Source organism: Myripristis murdjan, chromosome 15 (genome assembly GCF_902150065.1).
Source record: "Myripristis murdjan chromosome 15, fMyrMur1.1, whole genome shotgun sequence".
NCBI lineage: Eukaryota > Metazoa > Chordata > Actinopteri > Holocentriformes > Holocentridae > Myripristis > Myripristis murdjan.
The window spans coordinates 16,650,309-16,667,825 of NC_043994.1; the positions used below are offsets into that span (position 1 = coordinate 16,650,309).

The following is a 17,517-nucleotide window of genomic DNA, read 5'->3' on the forward strand; positions in this document are numbered from 1 at the left end:
GTTTGAACTGATGAATAGCATTTCAAAATGTATTTATAACCAGTAGAATAAAAAGTAAGGCATTTAGCAATTATTTACCAAAGATTTACCTAAATTGCAATCAGCTTTGAATCGAACACCAGCCTCTTTTTGACTTCCACTGTTCCCTGGTGTTGTAGCGCCATCTGCTGCTAGATGCAGCACAATACAAAAAGAATATTTCATAGACCTAAGTTATGTGACCAAACACAAAACGGATTTCTATTCAGTTGTAATAATTATTAAGAACTCAAAACCAGTGGGGTTTTAAATAATTAATTTCATGTCAATACATAACATGTTGAAATTAATTTTGGTTAGGACAGAGTATATCTATCTGAGGTAAACACTTTATGTAAACACTGGCTAAAGTCCAATTATACTTTGTAATTGCTTTGCCTCTGCATTAGACAATAAAACAACAGCAATACATACTAAAGGTTTAAAAAACAAACAAAGTAAATCCCAAAGCAGAGCATCAGTAATAATTATATGAAATGACACATAGAGGCGACTACAGTCTAAACACCAGGAGAGCCGAAGCAGGATGAAGAGGGACAGAGAAACACACTTACGTGATCTGACATATCCATTATACTTATATTTGGCTGAGGAGAGTTCAAAGACAAATGGCAAGTTACACAGAGAGGAGAAAGGATGATAATGAAACACATACACATTAGGAAATAGAGACATCAAAATGAGATGGAATGGAAATTACAAAGAAAATGTAACACAATGACAAAATAGTACCACTAAATGGCATACATAATTGGAAATTACAAAGAAAATGTAAAACACCGACAAAACAGTACCACTAAATGGAATACATAATAAATTTATTAAGGCTAGGTATAGGGGGGGTGAGATGGTATGATGGTGTAAATAAACTGAACCAGAAGGGTGAATGAAATTAACTGTCCAGGCACAAAGAGCAACACGGATAGTAAGCCATGCTTTTCAGAAAGTGTACAAAATTGGCCATGTGATTTGTGAAATTAAAAATGCTACTCAAATGGTTGTTTGTTTGGTTTTGTTTGTTTGCTTATTTGTTTGGTTGGTTTTTTTTTTTCTTTTTGGCAAAATCGGTCATTTTGAGTTTGCACTCTTTCAGTTGTAGGCTCAACAATGATGTGATTTTCAATTAGAAAGTCATGAAATGCACTCACATGTCATATATTGATTATTGAATTTGAATCAAAAATGATCCTGATCAACAATTGTGATCAACATTGTGAGGTGAAACCTCCAGTAGACAGAACAATCAAAGCCACAGAGAAACAAAGACAACAGCTACATATTCCAAATACACATCAATGACAACACACATGCCCTCCAAAAATAACACGCACACACACACACAAAAAAAAAGACTGCTAAGCAAGTGCAGATACAAGGAGTCTTGCAAAGAATCTTTCCTTCCAGTCCAGCTTTATAGTTTGCATTAACACAAACTGGAAACTGATTTTACAAATCTACAGTAATAAGGGCTCAACTCTACACTTAAATATTCTCTGGAGCAAGGCTTTGAACAAGGTTTGAGCAAGGTCTCCACCTCTGCCAGTTTAATTGATTGGGAATTACAGGACCTTGTTTGGGGGAAACACTGAGGACCAATACATGTATTTGCATAGTAGGTGCATGAATTGAGACTAGACCATGAGCTGCTGACACTCCCTGCTCTTCAGCAGAGTCTCTTCCAGCAGTAAAGGTCACAGTGAAGGCCCAGGGCTGGCCTATGACACAGACCCTCAAACAGGGACCCACAGTGGCCCTGGCATCTGTCTCTAGCGATCTGCCTGCACCGCAGAGGCGGCAGACTAACTGGCTAGCATCTGGGGCGTAGCGAGGCGGCATAGGACAGAGGGTAGAGGGGGAACCAAGCCTGCCTGGTGGACAGGAGCTGTCAGGGCAGGTTTGCTGACGGACCAGCGGGGCCGGGAAGTGAAAATGCAAACATAATTTCCATGTCAGGATAGATAAGGTCCTCAGCAATGAGATGCAGATGCACATGCATGCACAGACACACAAATAGAAGTGCACGTCGTTACACACACATCATGTGCACATGTACGTGCACGCACAGCCCTGTAGGTCTAGCCTTAGTTCTAGCTGGCTCTAGCTGATAGCCTCTCCCTTGCCTCAGGTCTCCAACCCCTGTCCATAGCTCAGCTCCATAGTAGCTTCAGCCACTCCATTACATAAACCTCCTCTCATCTTTCAGCTTTTCTCACTGAAAAGAACAGAGCTGGCCCACTGTGGTGACTGTAAATCACAAAAAAGCCCATATGTCCACTGGTACATTTGCTAAATAGTTGTGCATATTCCCAGTTGTAATATTTAAAAAAAAAAATACCTGTTTTTTAACAAGATTTGCCTTGGATGTTTTTGTTACATGTTTGAGACTATCCCCTCTCTAAAGGGCAGATTCTCATACTGTTTTTTAACAAACCTCCCAGTGGCGCCTATTTGCATATTTGCAACATACCTATAAATATCCTCTGTTGTAATGTTTTTGGAAATTCATTTATTCAAGATATTTGAGGTTGGTATTATTAAATAGTCAGTATACATGAAACACATGAGGGAAAAGGCCTAACTTTGAAACCTTGCCCATCCATCTGTTTCGTCCTGTGGAACAAAATCCTCTAACTTCCGACAGACACTGGTAACTGCTATCTTAACTTTCATTTTCTGCCAAATTACCTGCCTGTCCCTCTCCTCACTATATCTCAATAGCTGTTTTAGCATTACTATATGTCTACACAAAATAAATAAATAAACACACAAACAAACAAACAAACAAACAACAGCATGATAACAGACTTCTGAAAAGATCTATCTGTTTTGTCTAGTATCATGTTATTCACTTCACTGATAATAAGCGCACGATACAAAATATCTTTAAAATATTTTATCCTTAAAGTCTACAATGTAAATCGTAAAATGCTGAGAGACTCAAAGAGTTTCACGTCTCCCATTAAAAGGGTGTATTACATTTCAGTTGAAAAGAGCGCTGCATTGCACATTTGTGTGGTCCAAATGTGACTGTCATCAGAACACAGGGCACATTAAATGAGAGAGTGCTATCCAAGAAATCAATTATCCAAGTACCCCGCATAGAAAAAAAATGAGGTTCAGATGTACAAGGGAGCATGAAGTCATCATGGATAGAGACATTGCATTCAGTCTGGTGGAAAAGCGGAGGGAAATGGGCAGAGGAAATCCAGCAATCTCTGACTGACAAAGCACCAATACACTTCTTTCACTAAACTCACTTTGTTCAGACAAAGTCAGAGTTAAAAAGGAAAAGAAATCTAAGACAGAGAGGGCTTTCCTGAAATCCTACAGGGGGTTGAGGGAGAAGTGAGATCAGTAACCATGTAATGGCCAGTAATTGGTACCAAGGGATATCAGCGCAGGCCGAACTACAAGAGACCAAGCCAAACTCATCATGGCACGTTTGACACTAATCTAGGCTGAGTCGGCAGACGGTGGGAGAATGTTGAGGAGGAAATCAGATCTGTATGTCTGAACCCAAGGCTTTGATAGCGAAGCCTACTGCTGCCATGTCTAATTGACAGACAATTTAGTATTTCCTATCCACTCAAAAGGGAAAAAGAGGGTGGGGTAAGGGGGAGTCTTCCCTGCTGGCTTTAATACCTTAGTTGTCTTACCTTTCCTTTATCAAGCCAACATCATTTTTAGGTGACCCTCATATACTGTTTTTTCTCCTCTATTCTCCTCTTTCCATATCTGTTTTCTCCTGCTCTCCTTTCTTGCCCTATATTGTCTCATCCCTTCCAGTCCTCGTATCACTTCCCCTCTCCTAACCCCTGACATCTTTATGTAACCAAGAGGTTTTAATGTGTTTTCTTGGGGTCTGAAATACCTACAGGAGAACCACAGGGTTAATACATTACTTTAGAAAATTCACATTTTAGTGATACGATCACCAGGACATGTTATAAAAATGAAATCTTTTTTGCAGAGTGGAGACACTGAAAAAAAATTACACACCAAAGTTGCTGTCCCAGCCAAATATTTAGGGTCAGGATAAAAAAAAAAATGCAAGATTTTCTGCCTAGTCACTAAATAACATGGAAAAGTGTTAATTATGGTCATAACTATATAGTGCATTCCTCTTCACTGATTGCCTAAATGACTGGGAGGGCATTTCACTTGCTCTAGGTGTGAGTAGTTACTTGTCATCCATCATGACCTCCTAAAACGACATCACAAATCAGAGCACATTGTAATAACTGTGCATTGCTACTCATTTATGAGCCTTTGCAAGGCTGGCGAGGCCAAATCCTAAAAAGCCTATATGATGTGAGATTTGTTCGTCTTCAGCATTAAACTAATCTGAAAACTCTGCAAAGTCACTCAGCAAAATCAGATCAAAGGTAAAAGAAAACCTGAAACAAAGGTAAAACCGGTTCAACTGAAAAGAGCAGGAATTGAGAACAGTGTTAGCTTGGAGGTTCCCCCAGGCGTTCACAGTAAGACAAAATACAAATGTAATAAACACAGTCATCAGTGTATGGTGAAACAAAAATGTGCAGATTAGTATACCTTCAAAATAAAAGAGCATGTTCCATCATTGTATTTACAGACATCTTACCTTAAACAACTGAAAACACACCAAACACCAACTTTTCAATACTATTATCACACCACTGCTTGACTGATGCAGCATGCGGTAGCCACGTGTCTAACACCTACACTACAGCAGCACCACAGAGCCACACCACCACTGACCCACCACACACAGAGAACTAATGAGTGGAAATCAATAATGCTCAATTAATACATGTTAATGAAGACATATAGATAAAATAAAGAAATATTACAACTAATAGATAGATAGATAGATAGATAGATAGATAGATAGATGTAGATAAAAAGAGTGAATGATAAAAAAAATCATTAAATCAATCAACTAATTAACACTTTCACAACCAACTAAAAAAGAAATGCGTGTATGTAAGCCACAGCTACACCAACTATGGAGTCACAATAAACAAAGCACACCAGACGAAACTACAGATACACACACACACACACACACGTACAGTACGGTACCTCCGCATGGTATACACACACAGAGCACACACCACAGACATGTAACAGCATGTGTTGGGCGGTGTAACTTACAGGCACGTAAATTGGGTGCGCAATCATGAACAGAGACAGAGGAAAGTGGGTAGGCCCTCTGAAGGGTGTCCATGTTACTATGTACACTGCCTGACATGCAAGAGCAGTCTTGCTCTGAACGGCCGCAATCAAAACAACATGCCAGTTTCATTCGTTTGTAGACGGACATCTTGGCTACAGTCATGTTTTGGGATGAGAGGAGAGGAAAAGCAGCAGGTTAATGGCAAAAGGAGAAATATTCATCCAGGGGAAGTTGGAAGGTAACTTCATCAAAAGTGCAAGCCTTAGCCACCTGCTCCCACAGACTTGAGCCCTGACTAGAGACCAGGATGCAGTGTTAGACCCAACACGCTCCGAGCTCTAATGTTCATTTAAGTTTCAAATAAAATTAAACTCACCAATTTTTTTTCTCTTCATTTTCTTGTCTCTTAATGCATCAATAAATTGTTGACACATTACTGATGAAACAATACGGCATTACCGAATTAGTGTTAAAATTGGGGTAGTCTCACGAGGTCAAGCTGTGCGCTAAGGCTGTTTATGCCATAACAGGTCAAAAGGCAAAACTATAACAATGAGGAAAGAGGGAGAGGGAGAAGGGGGAGAGGGAGGGAGGCATTCGGGGAAGAGAGGCATGAGCAATGTCTTCAGCAGCAAACTTCATACAATGTTTCATACATTTGTACATCCTCTATCCATTTGGCTAAAGGAGTGGATCACGTACCTGTATCCCATCATGCAGCTGTAGCGGCCCTGTCCATGGCATCACACTATTCTACTGGCTAGACTGGCAGTTTCATGCTATAATTACAACTGCAGTTTCACTGCTCCACTCCCCAAGGGGTAGCTCCACAAAAATGTATGTAGTTGTAGTGTAAATGAATCTAACCAGTGTACATATAACATATATTTACATAATGTATGTGACAAAATTATATGAGTATGCATTTGTCTAGGAGAGTGTGTGCATAATTTATATTTGCATGTATGTTTTTCTTCATAGGATGAAATCAGGAGGAGGATTATAGATTGGTCTCTTCTGTTTGCTTGTTCATTGGTGTGTCCAGCTGTCTGACACACACAATAACTCAGACACAGCTGAGCCAACAAAACTTGGGGGAATGCTGCATCTCCCTACTACATTACGACATTTTCTAAACTACCCTGATTGGATCAAGGGGAATGCTAAATTGTCTGTTAATTTGTCCATGTGTCATGCACAATGTCTCAGACACCACTCATCAGTTTTAACAAAACTAGGGGGAATGATGCATCTCACCACTGCATTTTGGCATTTTCAAAATGATAAGGATTTATCCAAGGGGAATGCAATGGATGATTGTTTGTCAAAGTGTCGCATGTAATATCTCAGAGACTACCGTTTATAAAGACTGGAGATTGTAAAGAAACTTAGAGAAGTGATTCAGTTCACCTCCGTCTTTACAACGAGAGACATTGCTATGACAGATCAAGCCATTAGATTTTTATTTTTAAAAATTTGGGGGGCATTATGCATTTGATCTTTGTATTTTGTCATTTAAAAAAATCACAAAGATTACAAAAAGACTAAAGAGTTCCTCGACAACTAGGCAGACTCCAGTCCAGATATATTAAGCACTTTATGTGAGTGTGTGTGTGTGTGTGTGTGCATGCGTGCGTACAGCCTTAAACCTCAAGGGGAGCGAGAGTGAAAGTCCCCAGAGCAGCATCTTTAGATTGCTGTGACTCTGGGCAGAAACAGTCCCTGGTCCCCATTCTCTCATTGCCAAGGTGCAAACAGACGGCGAGCTAATGCTGTCTGGCACCCTCACAGAGACACTTTCATTGGACAGTATCTTTATGTTTGACTCTATGTCACATCTGAAAATAAGAGCCTGAATGAAGTATTATGTTTCTGTTTCTGGCCAAGGAAAGAATGGGAAGCACGGATAATGACCCTTGGAATGAAGGCATCAGGGACTGTTGTGTACTATGGCATGCACAAGTGCCTTATGAGCATTTAAAAAGCATGCAGAGAAAGGCAATTTTGGTCTTAGCAACTAGGGGGAGGTGTAAAGATAACTGTTTACAGTATGAAACAGTTTGGGGGCATGACAGACGTGAGCAGCAAGGCTACCATTTCATGCTGGTATCTAGTTAACTTCAGAGTTTTTGGTTGGGCATTTGGAACACAGTATATGTATGTTACGGTGTTGGTTACAGACGCATGGGAGGGGAGCAGTGGAGAACACAAGACACACACTGACAATGTTTTTGACTTATGACTTCACATATACCAAAATTTTGGCCTTGAGTTATAGGGTGTCCATCATAGGCCATTCAAGATTCAACATGATCATTGCCCTGATTAACTGTCTGCATGGGTTTGGTCAGTTGTCAGCTTCTATAACCCACCATGACACAACATATTAATACAGAAGCTATCAGGGCACTATGTTGAATGAGAAGGATGTCCCAAAGACAGCATCATTCTAGTACACACCCCTTAATCAAAAGCGACCCTATCCAGCAAGAGTGCAAGGAAACATGATACCATTGGCTCAAGAGTTGAACTCAAAACCATCTGAAACATAGATATGAGCAATGACAATAACAAACATACCATCTTTAACTCTTTTGGAAGTTATCACAATGACAGTGTGGAAGAGTGCAAAACATAAAGACCATTTTCCACGGAAAGACAAACGCTGTGTACAAACACACCCCTCGCCAAACCTCAGCTATACCATATCACATAAACATAAAAGATTAAGGACTATGAAATGGTGGAAGAGACAAAATTAGTTTTTCAATCTGTGGAATAAGCTTTTGTTGAAATGTAGCACCACAATGCACAGAAACAGACACACTTGGTCCTTGCATTCTTGCTGAATAGGTTTCAGGGGATTTGATTATCAGTTTCCTCTACAGACATGACTCTGGCACGGCACCACCATCTAGTGGCATTCTAATGCTATGGCAGCTAATACTATGTAGTACTAGTGGACTTTTCACCCAGTGTAGTGAGTAAAAAAGGGCCCAACAACTGTCTAGAATTGAAATACACAGGACTGGAGCAGTGACATTTCAATTCTGAAAGGCACTGATGATCTCTGGAACATCAACTTGGAGCTGGGCAAGGACCCAGAGTTTTGTAGAATGGAGCTAAGATCACAGGGAGCGGGGCAAAGGGGAGACCAAATTGTTTTGATTATGTTTTGGCAACCTAGCTCATTATAACTTTAAGAACTTCCCACAAGAACATTTTCTGCTCTCTGAAAGTACAGCAGCATGGAAAACTACCTTTGACAGGAAGAAGATAAATTTAAATCTCAGCGGTTCCCCTCAATTTTCTTACCCTCATGTTAGTTTCTCTAAATCTATGATTACTGCTTGACTTTTCAGATTTTCATCACGTTCACTCGTGTACTTTATTGTTGCGTGACAAAGACAGGGGTTAATGACAGCTAATGGCAAAGGACTTACAGCAGATTGAGTTTCAAATAACAATTATAAGTTTGATTTAATGACCAAATAGTGAGGAAAAACCTCTGAATTGATGCGCCTCATCTGGTTAAAGTCACACTCTACTTCCTTGTCATTTCCATCTGGTCACAGCATCAGCCATCTGGGCTAGGGATGAGAAGGGCCTGATGCTGGTGTGAGTTTGATTTCTGCTGTATTGGTTTTGGTCTGGTCTGAGAACAGTGTAGAGATGAGAGGCGGGGAAAGGGATGCAGAAGCTACACTGGTACATGCAACATAGATACAGTATACTATCGGCTGGAGAGGAAAAACACTTGCACTGGACTCTGGGTAATAGGACACCCATTTTCATTTTACTCACAATAAATCACTACCAGTGAGTAGTTAAAATAAAGTGGCGTTTTCCAGTGGCAGCAGGGAAGGAAATACATCAAAAGTGTGTCAATGGTCTTAAAGAAACATGGAAAATCAACATAAGGGGGAAAAAAAGAGAGAACAGAACATAGGACAAATTTCCACTGCAGTAATGGAACTGCCATCTCTCCAAATGCAACTGTCTTGTTGGCAACAAGTGTAATAAGATAAAACATAATGCCATGTCTATCAATGGAGTCTGAGACATGAAGACAACAACAAAAAAGAGTATCTCAGTTCATCTCAGTGGAACTAGAGTCTGAATGGCCTCTGATTCTAGCTGGCTGGCGGAGCAAAAATTGTCTGAATAATTGAGATGACACAGACAAAGGGAGGAAATGGTGAGCATCTATTTTAAAGCCAGGCTTTGTTTATAATAAGCTGCTTACTATAATAGTGTGTGACCTTTCATATATACATGGGATATTCACCTGAATTATTTATCTAGTGGCTAACATGTTCTGACAAGTGACTGCTGTATATAGGTCACATAATATTCATGCATTAATGCATTAATGCTGGTGTTATGTCAGCATCTGAAGATCAAGGCTATTAACTGAAAGGGGTGTTTTACTGATACATGGTGCAAATTCTTGAATTTGGCAGGTAACTGGACATTATTTCTAAATTTTAAGGTGTATCTCTGCTTGTCTGTTGATCATCTATAAATTTGATGTTCCCGGACAAATTATGTGTTGATGACCTTTGAACCCCTGATAAGGACATTATCGCTGTCATTTCACGTGTCACCACTTCTTACTGACACTGCATCCATGTCAGGTGAGACTCTCTCTCTCTGTGAGTGCATTTAGGTGTATTCACATACAAATAATCATATCTCATATCGCACTAAAGCTCTTGCATCTTTAAATTCTGCTAAATTCTTCTAAAGGTGTTTCTTCAGCACAAAAAATAAGGAAAATATTAAGAGTTTCAAGAGTTTTCAGAATGAATTCGGAGTGTTCTGAGCTCCTACAGGCCACAAAAACACAGTAAATGGGACACGTTTCAGTATCCTGTGCAGCCTGATCTTTATTTTTATAATCTGAGTTTCTTACAAGGAATTGGGATAAGAACATATGTAGGATATTGTTAATGTTTGATGTTGCGAGGGGCAAACTCAAAAAGTAGACTGACTGAGTGCCCCAAATGTTAACAGAATATTATTTTACATGCAAAACTAACTGAACTATTGAAATAGATTTTACCAGGGATTTGCTTGACCGTTCAGCTTTTAATGAATAAAATGTCTGTTTTTCTATATTTTTCTAACTCATTGTATCACGTTTCTCTACTCCTATTCAACTACTCTCATTCATGACATACAATACACTCTCAATTTGCATAAATAAGGCAGTGATGTGATGATTAAACCAAAAAGCAAAACACACGCAAAGATGACAACACCTATCGTTTGGAAAAACAAAATCAAATATTGATTGTTGATCATACCACAATGGATGTTATGGAAGTTCAAATGGGACCCATAGTAAAGACTGGAAGAATTCCTAAGGGTATAATGATGTGATTATATATACCTGTAAAAGTACTGTGCCACAATATATAACAACAATGAAATAAGAGGTATAATATTAACATCCTGGCAAAACCTTAAAAGTTGTGAGAGAGACAGATGCACGGGTAGGTTGGAGGGGTGAGAGGAGGGAAAGGAGGGGTGTGGATGGGGCGACATGACGGTACGGGTACTCACGTCGTTTGCAGCCACACTTTTTGATCCGTTTGGGGTCTGTGATGTCGTCATGGCAAGCTTTGCAGTAGAAAAATGCTCTGGAGGAGAAACAGCATCAATTTTAAGCAATTTAAGCTGTCCAATTCACAGCATTACCCGTTTTGTTTATGCAAATATATTATTTACACATCTTATTTATGCTTTTGAAGCTATATTCCATTCACTAAGCAATAACCTTTTCAGTGCAAGAGCCTACTAAATTCCCATTATACCTTACTTTTATTCTCTACCACAAAGCTGTTTATTCCACTCTAATGCTGCCGCAACAACCCGTCTTCAGTTTCTTTTTTTAAAACTTTATTAGAGTTTACGTCGCTGCTCCTCTGTTTGCTGTTACCTCTTCACTTCTTTGGCATCACTGGCGATAAAGAATCCCAGCGTTCCCTCCTGCATCTTGACATGGTTGCCCGGGTTGATGAGGATGCTGGGTAATCAGAGAAAAAAGACAAATCATGCTCATTAACTTCCGGCCAGCCCTCAGCTCACACCCACAACATGCTAATCAAGAGGAATGGTACACACACTTGGAGATAGCTTCAATCAGACCTGGACCTACAACGCCCACACTGGACTGGACTGGACTGAGCGTTTTCATCATTCCAAACACATCATCCCTGCTCCAGATTTGAGAATCTGGATAAGAATGATCTGTTGTGTGAGGCTACTGCGTGTGTTGTTGGATAGCACAAACACGCCTGCTCCCCTCCAACTTTGGCCGACTTTCTGATGTTACTTGCATGAATGGACAAAATGTGGAACAGCATGGTTGGACATTGAATTTTAATTCTTTTCTTTAGCAAATAGTCTCTGATTGTCTGGGTGTGAGACAGGGACGAAGAGGTGGGAGAAAAGGGAGGAGGGCAGAAAGAATTAAAATTATGGCCATGGAGTGGTTTCAGTCTCAGCACTCAAATACAATCATCTAGTCAAACAAATGTTATGATGGGCCACTAAGACATGCCTGTAGTACTACAGAGAATGTAAGTGTTGTTACCTGGGTTAGTATTTGACAGTGGAATGCAAGGGAATGAACAGCCCTTGGTCTAGTGGCATTACTATAGTTATTCTACACTCTGCCTCTATGCTATAGTATAAACTAAAATAATGTTTAATTAAATAATAATGGTGGCAGAAGTGTGGCATAAGTATCTGAATAAAAAGGTATGGTGACACTGCCCCACTAAATTAAATGTGAAAAGAGTCAAGATGCGTGTCCAGCAAGCTCATTATTAATTTGTGATGATATGTATTGCAAAAGATTGAAGTATCACAATACATAAACACATGCTGAACAATAGCCTCACTTTTAAAAATGTCTATCACTGGATATATGAGCTACTCTGCATCAGTTCCAATGATTTGAATTAATAGGAATATTTTTTTCTTTGTGACTGGGACTCTATTTGAATACACTTTAGCACAAATAGCGTCTGGCTGTATCATTCCCCATTAATTAGACTGAGACAAAGAGTAGACAACAAACACACATACGCGCGCACACGCACACACACCCTGGTCATTAATGGTTACCTGTGGGCAACAATCATCAATGATGTGAGTGTGAACTAGGAAATCAAAACACTGAACCCACACACCTTTTGAGGGTCACACTCCCTCAGCCAAGGAGCCCAGATGAAAGAGCATGAGCACTAAACTGAAACTTGCATGTCGTGATGGCAACAATACTCCTAAAACATTTCCGAAGTCACAAAACTGCTGTCAATGTAGGTGTCGAAAAATGTGACCAACCTCTTTTTATTTTATTTTTCTTATTAGCCTTATTTTATTGGCATTATTAGAGTCTAAATCTGCTTCTAATCTATTTTGAAATAATATTTTGTTATGTATTTAGTATTTAGTAATCTGTTTTGAAAAAGTGTGCTAACAGTGACACCTAATGTAATAATGTACCATATCTTTCCTCTGGGCTCTAGTAAAGGTTACATTTGAGTAAATCCCAAATAAAAAATCTTTAAAAAAAAAATTTAAAAAGAAAAAAGAAAAAAGAAAAAAATAAGAAAATACGGGAGCAATTGAATCCATTATCGGGCTGTGATCAAACTGTGCCAATCATGCAGATATTATTATTTTTTCCACACTGCAACAGGTATAATGGCATCTAACATTCACTCAGATTGAATGGCCCCCAGAGTAGAAAACGGGCATTACACCTGGCATGCTCTTGAGAGAAAAGAAATCAGAGAAACAGATCAAATCAAGACAAAATCAACAAACACTGCTGCCCAAATCTGAGATTTTACCAGTGTATCCATTCTTGACTCTGACAGAGCAAGACAGTTTGTTTTTTGTTTTTTTGTTTTTTGTTTTTTTTTTTTTCAATTGGGTGCAACTGGCGAATAGAAGCCTAAACAGCAACAAAACCTCATATTGTGAGCAACAAGGCAAGCATCAAACACCTTAAGTGATAGTGTCATAGCATGCAGTTACCAAACAGTGTGAGGACACTAATCAAACAGAAAGGCATAGCCACTGCAGTACAGGTATAGGGACAGGTACGTAGATGCAGACGGTTGCAGTAACTTCTGTGCAGTTGGATTGTTTCTCAAACACCAAACTGACAGGAAGTGACCTCACTTAAGAACATCTACTCAAGAGACGCATGAGCATGGCTGTACATGGTGGCTGAGACGCACAGATATGCACGCACACGCTCCCGCATGCGCGCGCAGACACAACCTCTCCTCCTTTGGCTGATACACACATACAGACACATACATACACAAATATACGTACTGACTGATGATATGCATTTAGCATTGAGAGGATGGGAGGGTGATGGAATGCAAAAATGAACTGTGGGGCATTTATGAACAGTGTAGCCTATGGTTATTCGATTTCATTTTGGATAAACTCAAAGCTATCCAAATTTAACAGTCCCATGCCTTTCCTAATGTGTGACATGACTGAAACGAAACATCGGTGAAGTGCCGCTGGTGTTGTAAAAAGACATGCTATTATGTTAAACAATTGCCTACAGCAATAACAGATAATCAGTCAAATTTGTTTGTAGAATGGACCCAAACCGATTGTCAGTGTTTATCTACATTGCATCTGTGGTCTAACATATGTGTATACAATCTTCGAGCTAATTCTGAGTCAGAAATCCATGAAGTACTGTTCTGAGGATGATTTAAAAACACCGGGAGTGAAACAATTAGCTTATCAAAACTGATACTGGGTAACAACTGAGCAACACTGAAAAAGAACTGAAAGTGAGAGAAATAAATTAAGCGAAGGACTGGTAAAGGACAAAACTGAAAAGATCAAATAGGAGGTAGATATGGAAAGGGTGAGCGTTGGCCTTGGTACATCGACAACAGCAAAGACAAAGAAACAGCACTTCTACAAACATGTCCAATTTATCTATCCTCTCTCTGTCTGCAAAGAAGTTAGTGCATTAGGCACAAGGGACACCATAAAAAAAGAGTTAGAAAAAGAGGCCTGTTTTGAGATAGTGTTTGGAAAAATATCCTTGGGGAAACTCCCAAAGTCAGAGGCTTTAAAGTGGTGGAGATTGGGTGGAACTTTGGAAGTAAGATAAGGTAGAGGGCATACCGCTTTCGGCTTCTGTAAACAACAAGAAAAAAATCTCAAATCAAACAGTTATCATGAACATAAAAGAGTAGGAGAATATAACCAACTAATGTCACTGATGTTTTTCACTTTACTGTATTTAATAGTTACATATGGCAGCGTGTGGTAGCACACTGAGACACTCACTGGAAAGACATAGTCATATCATGCTTGTCCGCAGTTTTGTTCTTGAGCTCCGTGCACCTAAAAATGGCTTATAGTTACAGACCTAATGTAAAAATTCACTCTAGCTGCTGTTATTCTTTGACAAGGGGATGAATAAATCAATGGCACTGAGAATTATGGCAGTATGTTTTCTAAAAAAGAACTGCAAATATGAGCAGCACAATGCCTGTGTGTAGCATTTCCAGATGCAAGCTGACAACAAAATCCCCTATAAAGAGGTCACAACAGCATAACAACTGAAGCTTAAAATACTGATTGTTGGCATTCATATTCTACATGACTAGAATACAAAAAAAAGAATGGTTTTCATTACATTGAACTATAATGACTGAAAAAAACTGTGTTCTGGGTTGAAATCTGGTAAATGGACCAGCTTGAAAGAACTGATTTTAACACTACAGACAAAATGTCAGCCCCGATAAATCCTGTTCTGAGATAATGGGTGTACATAAGCTGAAATTACATAATCTAAATGAGATAAAAAAAAAAAAAAATAAAATCTCAAATTACATGTGCATGTATGCAGTAAAGAATCACTTTGTAACATCAAAATAACCATCTCGAAACACACACTTTGCCATGGAAAGTTGTCAGAGCACAGAAACATTTGACACAGGTAATGGGGGTGGGGGTGGGTGGGATTTGGCAATTGAGATTACTGAAAAATAGTACTTCATGTTATTATTGTTGATAAGAATGACACTTATTTAAAGTTAGTGGTTATAATACAGACTGAAGGGGGACAGAGTATAACTGAAATGAGACATCAAAAAAAAACAAAAAACAAAAAAAACAAGGCGGAACATGCTATGTTATTGCAATGTAGTAACTTTGTATCTGGATGATAATTTGATGTGGAAGTTTTTAATTTAGTGTGAAGGCTAAGTGCATGTTGTGACTATTTACTGACTGATGAATAGCATCAGGAAATACGTTATTTTATCTTTTTATATCGTGAATATACATCTCCCTGCAAAATGTGGTAAAAAATAATTGAACCTAAGATGATACTTTCACAGCTACCTAATATTGGCATGCTATTCAACATTCATCTGTAACACGATCAAATGTGATAAACCCATATGTCAACATCAAGTGTGACAAAAGATGCACATGGAGGATTTAGGGAACAATGTTAATACAATATTTATCACAAAACCAGCTTGAGGCAGGTAACAAAGTAGTTTTCCGTATTACCCACGTTGTACCTGATGGTATGGAGAAATAACCCAACATACAAACCTGCTCTCTCTCTGCTCAGACTTGTATTCAATGGCAATGAGCAGCAGCTTCAGCTTCACATAACACAGCCTGTAAAACACAAGTGCACGTGCAGTCATTAGAAGGAATACTGTATATGGGCGAGTTTATTTACCCTTTGAAACTCTTGTTTTCACAATCCTTTTCCCCCTCTTTAGATCATTTGCTGGCTACCTACCACTGATACCGGGCCTGCAGGGTTGGGAGTGTGTGATACTTACTCACAGACAGTGGGGAAGGAGAGGCCCACAAAGGCACTGGACAAATACTCTGTGTACATCTCGTTAGCCACTCCTTCCAGGTAATACTTCTGCCATGTGTCCTCCTCAATCTGACAAAAATAACAGTGTGGAAATGTTGCATGTGAAGATAAAAAGAAGACGAAGAAAAAAAAAAAGCCAACGCTGTTTTCATTAGTGGACCAATGTGGTCTGCAGATGTTCCGCCACACCACATCAGCCAGATAATTATAAGCTGATCCATCATTTTTATGACATGAGAACAGTTCTTTGATAGACACTAGCACCTCTTCAATTTTGAGCCCCAAACACACTGAACAGATTCCATATGAAATGCTAGAGTAAAATATGATGTGCCAGGCTGACTGAGAACACTCACATGGACGTCTTTCTCTGGACAAAGATGTCAAAAATTTCCCATGAAATTTACTGCCTTTGACAGAACTATTCCATCTGTCAGCAGAAAACCTACTTTATAGAACTAAGAGATACCCTCAATCTGCTTGTGTAAACCGTTCCTACCCCCGAGTCCAAGTGAGAAACAGTTGCCACGGTATCTGAATAAATCATCTCACTTACAGAAATGTAATGTGAGCATTCACTCAAGCATTCGTCTGTATTACTTCACCCTGCTGAAAGGAGTGATTGAGACAGGTCTCGCTAATCTTGCGCTCTGAGTTACCTCAATAAAGGACCTCATGGAGAAGAGGTTGGCCAGCATGGTGGACAGGCCCTGCGCCAGACAGCTCTGGGCGATGAAGCCTGCCTTCAGCTCCGCCAGGCAGATAGCATCGTCACCCTCCTTCCAGTTCCAGCTCGGAATGTTCAGCAGATGGGCCTTCATAACACGAAGCAGACAGAAAAGGTCACAAGACACAGATTATTGTGCAAATGACTCCTATCTGTCACAAGTATAATGATGCATTTCTGAAATGAAATCAAAGCACTTGGGATACACGATTTTGATGATGAACCTTTAAGTCATTTAGCTGATGCTCTTATCCAGAATGACTTACAATGAGTGTAACAGTACTACAAGAGGCCTGTTTTCCTAAAGGTCATCTAAGACTCTATTTGGACTTGACTTGGACTGCGTGATTAATTTATAACAAAGGATGTCCGTAACTTCATGTACCTGTGTGAACAGGATGAAAATCTCTATAATGTGTCCCCAAAATTACAGAAACTGGAGTGGCTGGTAGACTCCCAGCGGGCAGTCCAACTGGTGGTGGTCATTTTAGGCTACACATGCCAGTTATATCAATGAATTCAAATATGTTCATAATGGCAGACTGTTGTTAAAGTTACGGTATATACAGATATTCCGTATACAGATGTTTAAGGTACCTTAGTTGCACTCTGGGACAAATATAACATAAGTAAATAACACAAATAGTAGTATAGTATCTGATGACAATTGTGAAAACAGTTGTC

At 39.4% G+C, this 17,517-nt stretch overlaps 1 protein-coding gene across 11 annotated transcripts in view; it reads right to left on the reverse strand.

Annotated features, from left to right (window-relative positions):
• The window catches only part of kcnma1a (potassium large conductance calcium-activated channel, subfamily M, alpha member 1a), a 148,513-nt gene that overhangs the window by 31,245 nt on the left and 99,751 nt on the right, over nucleotides 1–17,517 (reverse strand). For 5 of the 11 annotated variants that reach the window (XM_030070883.1, XM_030070882.1, XM_030070891.1 and 2 more), the window contains exons 14-19: nucleotides 16,766–16,921; nucleotides 16,066–16,175; nucleotides 15,827–15,895; nucleotides 11,142–11,228; nucleotides 10,766–10,842; nucleotides 9,002–9,010 (exon numbers count right to left, since the gene is read on the reverse strand). In XM_030070883.1, the coding sequence (XP_029926743.1) occupies nucleotides 9,002–9,010; nucleotides 10,766–10,842; nucleotides 11,142–11,228; nucleotides 15,827–15,895; nucleotides 16,066–16,175; nucleotides 16,766–16,921 (508 nt within the window). Of the gene's footprint in view, nucleotides 1–89; nucleotides 168–593; nucleotides 627–5,175; nucleotides 5,350–9,001; nucleotides 9,011–10,765; nucleotides 10,843–11,141; nucleotides 11,229–15,826; nucleotides 15,896–16,065; nucleotides 16,176–16,765; nucleotides 16,922–17,517 lie in introns of all 11 variants that reach the window. The other 6 variants (XM_030070885.1, XM_030070884.1, XM_030070892.1 and 3 more) reach the window with 2 other exon arrangements.